Genomic DNA, 12,099 nt, shown 5'->3' with positions numbered 1-12,099 from the left:
CCCTAGTTATAGCCACCAGTGATATGTACCCTAGTTATAGCCACCAGTGACATGTACTTTGGCAAGGTCCTGACAGAAGGGGTGTTTTCCAGGATGCCTGGAGCAGCCAAGAGCTCGTGGAGCTGCACCCTCCACATAGGAGGGTCTGCACTCTGAGGCCAAAGAAGGAGAAACAAGTTTGAGTATCCTGTCAATAAAGGGTCTCTCTCTTTATGTGTATATAAATTGTTTTTCATCTTCCAGGTGGGAAGGTGAACACCAACTCCCTAATGAGACTTCATTAATTTCATTTTAATCTGCGTCGAGAGATGACGAAGTCAGAAATTTAACTGTGGAGCCCAGTAGAAAGCTGGAACCACCTCTACTGTATTCCAAGCATCCTTCAGGACTGACCCCTGGGGGGGGGACATGAGCAAGCAGGGGACTGTGAAACACTACACAGGCGTTGTGAAGCCATTAATTCCTTGACAGTTTAATATCACTCATTAGTTTACATGGGCTGTGAAACGAGCAGGGTTTGACAGCAATACAGTCAGTTCTGCCATCGAGGATATGGGCTTAGGTCTCCGTAGAGAAAAAAAAAAACACTGGTGCAAACATGGTTTTCTTAGGTAGTCAAGAAAGGCAGCTACAGTAGTAAAAAATCAGTTGCCAACATATCTATAGTAGAGTGCCTGCTGTGGGCTTTCATCTGATGGCTTTCATCCCCTTCGTACTTTTACAGATGCTGCAAGCACCCCCGGTAAGGACTGTGATATTTCTTCTATTAAACATAACAGGAATTTTAAATTGAGTTCAACAGGAAAAGACGCAAAGAGAACAAAGCAGAACATTCATTTTCTGAGTCTGTCAAAACGAAGGAATGACTGCATTTCATTTGTTTATTTTAATCTTCATTAAAGTGTTAACATTGGTTAAGCACAGCTTGCATTGGTACACAGTGGCAGAAAGGAAAAGCAAATGCATTAATTACTGTTCACTGACCACAGGTATGATTTTGAAAAGTGCTAGATTAGCGAATAGTATACCTCCAATAATCACAGCTAAAGCAAACACATAAATCTGAAACAATCACCAATGTCATTATCATTAGCTATTTTACCTTTGAAGAATCACTCTGTTGAAAAGAATAATCGTATCAATACATTTTGAATTCCTTTGTTAAAGCACATTTCTGTGAGAACAGGGTATCAGCAAGACCTGTAAATTTTGAAAAAATAATTAAAAAGCATTTTCTCTTGGATAAGAGTTCCTGCTCAGCAATGATGCCACCCTTGTGATTAGCTTCTCAGAGGAACAGACTTAGGGACAATTCTTAACTTGCTCCTCTGTGAACCAATGCTCTTATCTTTTGATTGTAGCTCCCTCCAAAAAACATGCTTTTTCCCCACTAAAACCTATTTTAAAGCCTGACCCTTCAGGAAGGCAGGCTGATAAGAAGTGGGAGTAGAGGCTAGTTTTGATATCCTAATTAGCTAGATAATGAGTTGCATTTCCCCTATTAGGAGAAGCTCTTTTGCTGAATCCTCATACTGTCAAATTCTAAGAGACGGCATAAGGCTGTCGATCCACGTTGACGGATAATGTGGAAGATCGGTGTAGTTTCCACTCACGTTTGCAAAGGTCTGGTTGTCTTCCTGTCGTTGCTGTGGTAGAAGCTGGGTCAGAATGTTATTTATTCACAGGTAGGAAAATTGCCAAGGGAAGATTTGAAGACGTGAATGAAAAGTTTCACGGAGATACGGGAGATTAATTTCGGAGAGCCAAGGCTCACAAAAAGAACCCTGATTTAAAACTGCTCCATAGGGGTTATGAGTAATTTAGCACAGGAGAAAATCCTCACGTGTTGTGCATGTAAAATACCGCACCACTACATATGACAAAATGACATAGCTTCTGCTTTTTTTCGTGTCAGACAGAGCTGTAACTTCATGATAATTAACCAAAGCAGGGAAATAGAAAATCAAGCATCACATTTTCCTAGATATCACCTGAAAAGAAGCAGCTGGGGGTACTTCCACATTTGGCATCAAGTGCATAGCTTCTTTTCTTGTGTCCTCCAGTTTCAGTGACGCTCATGTGTGGAAGGTGTCCCCTTCAAATGCTTTTCTTTATCGAGGCAGAAATGTGCGTCCCCATGACATTGAGAGGATACCTTTTGTCTTCCAATTTTTGTAAAGGTGCTTGAAGGAAATGAATACCGCTCTGAACTTCACTAATTGCTCACTTGATTATGTTTCTCAGCCACACTCTGCAGCTCTGTATTGGCCAAGGACATGGAATACACAGCTAATGGCTCTCCTCCCCCTGCTCCCTCCCTCTCCCCCAGGCTCTGCAGAGCATTGCCCTCACAAAATTATTCAGAGTAACGTCTGTATCACGCTGGCAGGAGGAAAGTGCTTGAGCACTTGATGACCTCCTGAGGTCCCTTCCAACCTGAACTATTCCGTGATTCTTCCCTATCGTTCACGCTTGAACACGTGCATTTTCATAGCAGCTGGACTTCATAGAACATGCAGTTCCAGCTAAACATATTCAACCGTATACGCAAACACCCAGGCAAAACAATATCTGTTAACAGATATTACGAGATATAACTTCACAGATAAAATTCGTTACAATTGACGTGAAATATGTAAATCTACGATTTTGTGTATGTGTGTTGTCCAGCTATATACAGTACATGGGACTGAGTTTGCAGAGAAACAGCATTCTCTTTAGAAGGAGTTGAGTTCTTCTGTCTTTGGGTGGAATAATGCACAATTCAAGTTTCTGGCAACATTACTTGGTATCACTTGAGTATAACGCTGATCCCGATAATTTTACCCTGAGCAGTGATTCAGAAAAGGGAAAGATTTCATCTAATAGCCATGCATTCACTGCCAAAGTCAAACTTACAGATCTGCACACATATTAGAGAGCATGTAAGTCCCCAAAATGTGAAGAGTTCCCAACTCTCAGACAATAAACTCTGCTCTGTGACTAACCATACTCCTTTTCCTGCATCCTCTAAGCAAGATTGTGAAGCTGTTAACGAACATATTTGAGCCTCTAGTTCAGTTTAGATCACTAATTCCTTTTGTCGGTTTTATGCAGGAGTCTAAATATTTCACTGAATTCAGTATTAAACAAAAAACTCAATCATATCCAACGAGGCTTTTTCTAAGCAATATTATGCCGTTTCACACAACGTAGACTGAAAGAAGAAATAATAAATGCTAACCACCCCTTTTAGTTCAGAACAGGGATCAAATGTGTTCTTGCTCTGTAAAGCTTCTCAGGAAGAAGTTGAATATAGTAATACAACAGTTTACATCTACTTTTTGTGACCGAAAAGGTATAGTTTTCTCTTTATTATGGATCTTGGGTCGTGTCTTAACTGCAATGTGGGTTTATTCCCACTAGGTGTTGCCCTTCCTCTACGGTTTGTGAAGGAATTCGTCCACCTTGACCGAACCTGGTCCGCTACGCGAAACATGAAACAGGGGCTTCGTCCCATCGTGATGGAAACATCTTTCCAAACATTGACACACCAAAAACTCCACGCTACCACCCCCCTCTCCAAAAAAAAAAAAGAAAAAAACCCAAACCCAGTGTAAACATCTCAAAATATTAAAAGAAACAAAGCTGTTGTAACCCATCGGATTAAGACTGCATGCACCCAACATGCACCTAATTGTGGTAGGCAGCTAATAGCAAACCCTGAAATATGACTGTCTTATCTGAAGGAGTGCTTTTCAGAAATGTCGTGGCACTGCACAGCCAAGGAAATTCAACTACACATTTATTGTCATAAAGCCTAGCCTGTCCATTAGACCATATTTAATATTTAACGCCCTTTACAGGGTATGTGGGCCTAACGAGGCATTCTGTGGCAGCCTTGAATGTTACGTGTACTAATATTTCACTGTCTCCCACACAAAATAAGAATGAAACACTGAGATTATGACTGTGTTACGCAACCCTGTGACTGACACGTAAATAAAAATAGTTGATATGTTTACCCATTTTAATACCCACAGATGAAGTCCAGTTCTCCTCACTGGAGACAAATGTAGCCAAATGAAAAGAGATAGGAAATGGAGAAGAAACTAATGGAATATTTTGTGAAAAGAGGAAAAAAAAAATCTGTTAAAGAAGTTACAATAACCATAACCTTGCAGCCAGGCAAAGCATCCTCACCTGCACAAAGCAGCAGTGAGACGCCCATAGAAGACAATTCTTCTGAAGAGCGGTGGCTTCAAACCAGATATTTCAGTGCTGGGCATGTTTTTAAGCCCAGAAAATGACAGCTATCTCCGAGACAAACACTGCAAACTGGGTCTTTGCCCAGGACTGTTGAACAGGCTGTATGAACAGTATCTTCCCAGAGGAAGGCTCCTCCTTCTCTTTTTGAAGGCGAGTCAGGGGTCAGCTTGCACATTGGCACATAGGATGCTGCAGTGGGACGGATCGGTTTGTGCCCCTAAAGAAAGACTTGGGACAGTGGCCCAAGATGCTTGTTACAGCTGTGAACCTCCCCATCTCCTATAACGTGCATGGCTTTGGGCATCATATGGTGCTGCACAGGAGCATGGTGGGTGCTTCTCATTTGGCCTCCCACCAGATGGTAGGCAGGTGGAGGTAAAGCTCTGGAGAGCCAATGTCTGAAGAAGCAGAGTAACTTACTCATCCGTGAAGCTTCTGAAAACATGGACTGAAAGATCCACTAAGCTCAGGTCTTACAAAGTCTGGTCTCAAATCTAACAAAACTCAAGGCAAGTAAAAAACTCAAGTCCAATGAATATGCTAGTGCTATTTTTGCTAACCCACCTTAATACTCACCTAGTGCCAGAGAAATTATGTTTAACTAACAGATGAATTAAACATCCCATTTATTTATTTTTTTTTATATATAGGAGCATTTGTAAGGCTCACCTGCTGGTTGCTGCAAAATCTTCCACTGCAAATTCTGCTATGAATAAGTCCCCGCACGAGCATTATATGATCTCATCTTCTGGGTGCACAGTTTAATCACAGTGCTCTCGACAGAGAGCCCACACTAGGGAAGCGGAGTTTAAAATACAAATCTGTGGGAGGCTCTTGAGGTGGCTTCTTGCTAAGTATGGCCGGGAGCAGGGTGACGTGGGGGGGGTGATGCCACGTTAAGAGACTGAAAGGTAGAAGTAACTCCATGAAGCTGTCACGAGCAGAGCACAATGTGAAAATTTCATGTGCTTTTAGCCTGGTGAATTGACCCTAAAATAGTATGAGGGAAGAAAACAAAGATTCCCTGTGCGCTAGCAGATAAGTCACATTATTTTCCTTTTTTTTCTATAGCGACAAACTCAGATGTTTAAATGGGTAGCAAATCAACTTCATTCAGGCTTATTTTCTTTTTCCGTGATCTTCCAGAACTGTTTTCACCTCTCTCCTACTCCTCTCAAAAAAAAAGAAGAGAGAAACAAGCTGCTGGTTACAAAATCTCAGCAAAACATCAGATTAACCTACTTTACCATTTTGCTCCCACAAATTAAAATACTTGGTGACCAAAATCCTGGCAGCTCGCTTTCCCACATGGAAAAAAGTAATGTTTCACATCTTTGCTATCCTCTTGTTCAAATTAAACTCATGTAACTTCCAAGTGCCCCAAGCTCACCCAATCGTTTTCCTTAGACCACAACATCTCCCTTGCCAGCTCTCCCTTGACATATCGTGCTTCTTTATCTTCCCCTTTCAAAACTTCTGTTTCTCAACTCCTCCTCTTCTTCCTCTTCTTCCTTTTCTTCCTCTTCTTCTCTTGGGCAAACTTAGCTTGCTCTTGAGAACTAACTTGCCTTTCCTTCCTCCCCCATTTCTGAATTTCTGAAGGACTTCTTACCCCCTGCCTCTGCATCTTTCGACTTCTACTTCACGGACCAATGCATTAGGGAATTTGCAGCAAGGTAGCCCAGAGAGGGCTTCTTCCACCCCTATGAAAGGAAGGCACTCATGGTTGCCTTCATGCTCCTCAGATCTTCCTGTCCTTTCAGCTGTTGTCTCGAGGAAGAACGCACACTTGAACTCCCAGAGGAGAGCAACCGAGCACATTGAGGCAGCATCTTTTTGCTGTTGCTCGCAGAGAGACACAGAAATGCAGACGAAATTCAAGCAAAAGCCTGAAACATAATTTAAACGCTCACTGCCAACGCATGTTAAATAGGTGCTTATGTTTCACGCGCAGCCCGATGTACCTAATTAATCCAAATTAAATCTGAGCTGTAAGGGCACCCAATTACGCTCATATCCACGCAGAAACGAGGAGCCAAGCTCTCACGGCAAAGTGCCTTTTGACAGGCCGCTGGAGGGGACCCCAACAGCGCCGGGGTCCCCTCGCCCGCCAGGCACCGAGCCCCGACGGCGAGGTACCCGCAGCCCGGCCCTCCCGGTGCCACCGGACGGGGGATGGGGAAGTTTTCACGGGCTCCTTAAGGGCCTTAAAAACCCTTAAAAAAAACCACTAAAAGAGCCTAGTGGGTGTCTTCGCAAGCCCAGAAACGGGCAGGGGACCCGGGTGAGGCGAGTGCGGGCTCGCGTTTTGCCCTGGTGAAGGCGACAGGAGGGAGGGGGACACGGTTACCTCGCCGGGGCTCTGACTTGGCGAGGGTTTGGACGATCGTTGAAAGACCAGCCGGGGGGACGGCACGGCTCCTTTCGGCGGGGGGCAGCAGCGTCTCGCCGCTTTCCCCTCACCCCTCCTGCACCTCGGGACGAACGGAGGGGGTTTCTTGCCAGCCGAAAGACGTCTCGGAGAAGCCGGGGAGCGAGCCGAAGTGCCGGGGTTGGGGCGGGCGGGTCGGCCCCGCAGCCCCTCCAAGGTTTTACCCCCGCCCGGCCGCACAGCGCGGTGCCCGTCCTTCCCGGCGGGGAGGCCGGCGGGCGCCCACTGGGCGGGGAAGAGGGTCCCCGTCGCAGCCGGGGAAGGAGGACCGGGACGGTGGTGGGGCTTAACGACGAGGGGGGACCCTGCGTCAGCGCAGGGCCGTCCCCTTCCCCTCCCCGTGCGCTCGGCTCTGCCTCCCGCCAGCCTCCCCCCGCCTCCCGCGAGGTGCGGCCGCGCTACATAAACACGGCCCCGCCGCCGCTGCCGGGGCTTCTCCGCTCGCAGCCCGACGGAGGCGCCTGGCCGGTAGCGGGCAGCGGAGCGGGGGAGCCGAGCGGCAGCGGCCGGGCAGCTCCGGGGACAGACGGGGCGGGAGGCTCCGGCGGGCAGCGGCGGAGGGCTGCGCGCTCCCCCGCCGGAGCCCAGGCGGCCGGAGGAGGAGGAGGAGGAGGAGGAAGGGCGAAGGGCGGCGGCTCCCCGCCGGCGGCGGGCTCCGTCCGGTATGGCCCTGGCAGACAGCGCCCGCGGGCTGCCCAACGGCGGCGGCGTGTCGCCGGCGGCGGGGAGCGGGGCGGCGGGGAGCGGGGCGGCGGCGGCGGCGGCGGCGGGCGGCTGGTCATCCTTCCCGGAGATCGTGGAGCTGAACGTGGGCGGGCAGGTGTACGTGACGCGGCGCTGCACCGTGGTCTCGGTGCGGGACTCGCTGCTCTGGCGCATGTTCTCGCAGCAGCAGCCCAGCGAGCTGCCCCGGGACAGCAAGGGCCGCTTCTTCCTCGACCGCGACGGCTTCCTTTTCCGCTACATCCTGGACTACCTGCGGGACCTGCAGCTGGTGCTGCCCGAGCACTTCCCCGAGCGCAGCCGCCTCCAGCGGGAGGCCGAGTACTTCCAGCTGCCCGACCTGGCTCGCCGCCTGGCTCAGGCTCGGGTCGCCGCCGCCGCTCGCCCCGCCGCCCTGCACCGCGACGGCTCCCTCTGCGCCGACGAGCCGCCGCCGCCGGCCCTCCTCGGCTACCTGGAGGCCGAGCCGCTGGAAGGGGGCGGCGGGGGAGGAGCCGCCGCCTCCGCCCCGTCGCCCACCGCCAGCCGCAGCCCCTCGGGCGGGCCGCTGCTCACCCCCTCGCAGTCGCTGGACGGGGCGGCCGGGCGACGCTCGGGCTACATCACCATCGGCTACCGGGGCTCCTACACCATCGGGCGGGAGGCGCAGGCCGACGCCAAGTTCCGGCGGGTGGCCCGCATCACCGTCTGCGGTAAGACGGCGTTGGCCAAAGAGGTCTTCGGGGAGACGCTGAACGAGAGCCGGGACCCTGACCGCCCTCCCGAGCGCTACACCGCCCGCTACTACCTCAAGTTCAACTTCCTCGAGCAAGCCTTCGACCGGCTCTCCGAGGCTGGCTTCCGCATGGCCGCCTGCTCCTCCACCGGCACCTGTGCCTTCGCCCCTGAGCAGGGCGGCCCTGCTGATGATAAGATCTGGACCAGCTACACCGAGTATGTCTTCTGCCGGGACTGAGCATCCGCCCGGCACATGGCGTGGGGATGAGGTGGTGGCCCCTGCACGCCCTCGCACCTGCGGTCCCCTCCCGGCCCGGAGGAAGGAGGACGTGGAAGGGGGACCATGTCCCCTTGCGCTCTCCTCACCCCGGTGTCTGCCTCCACGCACAAGGCGGGTCAGCCACCCAGCGCAGCCCCCACCCCTCCTGCACGTACCTCCTGACGGTCCCGGGGACAGGAGGTCACCATGTCGTGCCTCGGCCGCCATGTCCCTGCTTGGCCGCCACCTCCCTGCTCAGCCACCGCATCCCGGCTCGCACCGTCATCCCCCCTCCCACGCCTCCCAGTAGCTGTTCCGGTAGCGAGGAAGGAGAGAGGTAGCGGGAATAGACAAATACCTGCCTCAGAAAGGCTGTGTGTGTGCCCAGCGCCTGCCCCTCTCCACACACAGGAGCCAAGGGTTGGCCCTTTTCAGGGTGGGGTGTTTTAAAGACGGGGCATTTAGGGGCTGAGGAACTTTTCAGTTGCTTTTCAGCAGCTTCTGTTGAAGGTGGTGCGATGTCTTTTCTCATCCCCAAGCTCTTCCCCAAGATTCCGCCTTATTGGGTGGATCTGTAAGGGTCCATTTTATCCCCCCACCTGCTCAAAGCGATGCCTCTCAATGAAGGACTGTCCTGTGGAAGTGATGCCTGACAGCGAGGGGTTGTCACTCTGGCTCCTACATCATCTGTAGAGATGAGTAATTTTGCAGGAGGCATGCGTGTGGCCCTTCATGACCGGTTGCATCCATCTCCCCTTCTCTGCTCCTTATCTCTCTGAATGCCCCTCTCCAAGCTGTTAAACTGGACCAGGGCCTGCACAGCAGGCACGTGAGGCTGATGTGAAAGGACAGGTTCGCTGGATAACCAACCACTCGAACTATAAAGTGTCCTCAGAGACACGTGTCTATTCCCTTGAGAGGTAAAGCAACGATGCTTTGAAAAATTAAAGTGCTTGTGAATCGTAACTTTCATGGGTGTTGTGAAGTCCTTATAATTCTCTTGAATTTACTGTCTATAATATGCATAGAAATCTCAATGCATATTCCCTTAAACACCCTCAAAATGATGGGGGAGAGAAGAAGCCAGGCTTGCCAGAGTGAAGGTAGGGCCTGCTGCCTGGGAAGCTGAAATCATGTACATTGAATTAATGCGTTATAAGTGTAATCAAGAGGACCCTGCTTGTTACTTTAAGTTTTGTCATGTTAGTGTGGTAAAACTTGGAAGGCAACAGAATCGATGCTGAAACCACTTTTTTAAGAACCAATTCCTCAGTTTTCATGGCAGTACTACCAGAGCAGTGCCACTGCTGAGAGTTAGGTACCTCTTCCTACGCAAGCTTAAGCGCTTCTTAGAAAGAATTAAGCCCCGTCCTTACAAAAACAAGGACGATGCCAACTTTCTTAAGGGGAAATTACCCCTTCTAAGCTGTATTTGGTTCGTGCTGTCTAACAGTCTTCTTTTTCCCAGAGGAGGTAGCCGTAGCTTGCTTTGGAACAGATGATCTGAGTAGCAGGTTTTACAATAGGGAGGCCTGAGCAGCTCTTTCTAATAAATTCGTGAAGATTGGGGTACAAAAGCACTTTCTTTTAAAACCTGAACTTGATTTAAAAACCTGTATTGTCCACTCAGACCTTCATGGAAAACTATCCTAAATGTATCCGAAGCGTTGCAGAATTTAGCGGTACGTATTAAAGGCTTGAAGTTACATCTTTAAAACTCTTGAATAATAAATTGTTCTAACTCCAAATTTAGGAATGCTACTAGCACTTGTATTCTAACCAAAGAATTTCACAGTAGGGTTTTATTTTTAAAACCTTAATTCCTTTGAAAACAGCTACAGCTACGTACGTATTGAGTTGAGTTTCAGTGCTCAGCCTCTATGTTCACCACTTGGTCCTTCATTAAGTGCATGCACAGCCACGTAAAACTGAAAATAACTTGCATTGCCATGGTTTTTTTTTTTTAATTTTTTTATGTTAGCAAGATTGTTTGTCAATGTGATTAAATTGAAGATGCGCATATGAAGGCGCTGGGTATTGTCCAGTTGTAGATAGTTGTATAATGGAGTATTTTTAACAGGAGGGAAATGTATACCTGCCAAATTAGATGAGCAATAAGATAGAGTGAGAGGCCAATACACCCGACGACGGAATGAAACCTGTTTGTCCTATGCCTTACTCTGAGATGATTTCTTTGTGCTTAACTTATTTATACCACAAGTGAAAGGACATTGATCACAGCTACTAGGTCTTTATAGTGCCATTCTCGAGAATAATGACCGTCTTTTTCTAGTTTCTGTTAAGTAATTCCGAAGTATGTTTTTTAAGATTTTGTATAAAATCAGTTTTCAGTAAAGTGTTCAAATTCGCTCTAGATAGCTTTCTTTTTTTAAGGAGCTGGTAGCTTACTATATCCATCATAGGAGCTATGAATAGGGGCAGTTTTAAATTGAACTTGTGATTTAGTGTACATATATATACAGTATATAAACATTTTACACGAATCATTTAGTTTTTTAACCATTTTAGTGCTATAGAATTTCATAATATATCTAGCTGAGCATTTACATGTTACGCTATGTACATAATATGGTAATGTTTTATGGTTTCCTATACCTGTTTCTATGGAAAAAATGAATATGAGTATCAGCTTGTAGAACTGCAATCGGTTATGTACTTGCTTGAGTGTGAATCATAACTAAACTTCCAGGTGGCTGAATGCATCTCTAAAGCAAAGATTGCCTGTATTTTGATCAATGATTGCCTATCCATTTGCTGGCAGAAGACCCAGAAATTCTCAGAATTTTAAGTAAAAATGGGTGTAATAAAAACATAAACTAATGAGTTTTTAATCTTTGTGTTTGTGCTAAAAACTCTTAAGTGTTGTTAGTATTAGGAAATGGGTCCCTTCGTGTACTGGTAACTCATTACATTTCGGCTTAAAATGATGGTGCCATAAACATAATAGTCATTTGATGGTTTGCCAGAGAAGATGATATTTTCCTTAAACATTACTCAGTAATTTCATTAAAATTTTTAAGAGGTAAAACGCCCAAGGCAACGTCACTGAGTTTTGCTGGTCCCTTCTACTGCGAGCTCGAAGGACGGATAAACACGATGACTCTGCTAACCTGTTGACGTGCAGAAAGACAAAAATCTAAAGGCATAATACCAGAGTCCTGTATACATTTTGTAGCAGCTGTTGTTCACGGTTCATGTACTTAGGGATGAATGCAGCGCATTTACGAGTGCTGTTTAAAATACAAAGGCAGTCTTTAATTAGAAGTTAAGGCATAGGTCTTTTCAGCGATGCATAACATGAAGGCTGACTTTGCAGATGTTCGATAGGATGTTTATATTTTTATACATGTAGATAATGAGCCGCTTATTCATTCTTATTTTCACATGTATAGCATTGAAAATAAAGGTCCTCCTAGGAAAACGTTGCATACCAAATTAAACTCTTGTTCTTTAAATATTAACTGGGTTGTGTGGTTTATGCTGTCCTTTTTACTCTTGGTAAAGATGTCGTTAGCTTTGCTCTCTCTTCCACGGTATCATATTCATAACTTCAGCAAAGGCTGCAACCTAATATGCAAAGCAGAAACATCGAGCAAAGAATATTGTGTCTATAGGGATCTCTAGTAACACCTGGGGCAAGATAAACAGAAATGTATAATGCTCAGACGGCATACTTTCCTTTTAAGTGTCACAGAGAATT

General features: G+C 47.4%; 1 protein-coding gene across 1 annotated transcript; it reads left to right on the top strand.

The window, feature by feature from the left end:
* Nucleotides 1–7,117: 7,117 nt before the first annotated feature.
* On the top strand, nt 7,118–11,860 carry KCTD12 (potassium channel tetramerization domain containing 12). Its single transcript, XM_054186533.1, has one exon. It carries the CDS (start codon nt 7,344–7,346, stop codon nt 8,355–8,357), a length of 1,014 nt encoding a protein of 337 aa, XP_054042508.1. The 5' UTR covers nt 7,118–7,343; the 3' UTR covers nt 8,358–11,860.
* Nucleotides 11,861–12,099: the final 239 nt, after the last annotated feature.

Source organism: Rissa tridactyla, chromosome 1 (assembly GCF_028500815.1).
Source record: "Rissa tridactyla isolate bRisTri1 chromosome 1, bRisTri1.patW.cur.20221130, whole genome shotgun sequence".
NCBI lineage: Eukaryota > Metazoa > Chordata > Aves > Charadriiformes > Laridae > Rissa > Rissa tridactyla.
Note: the sequence above shows the minus strand (reverse complement) of the source record. Positions and strands in the feature narration are given on the sequence as shown.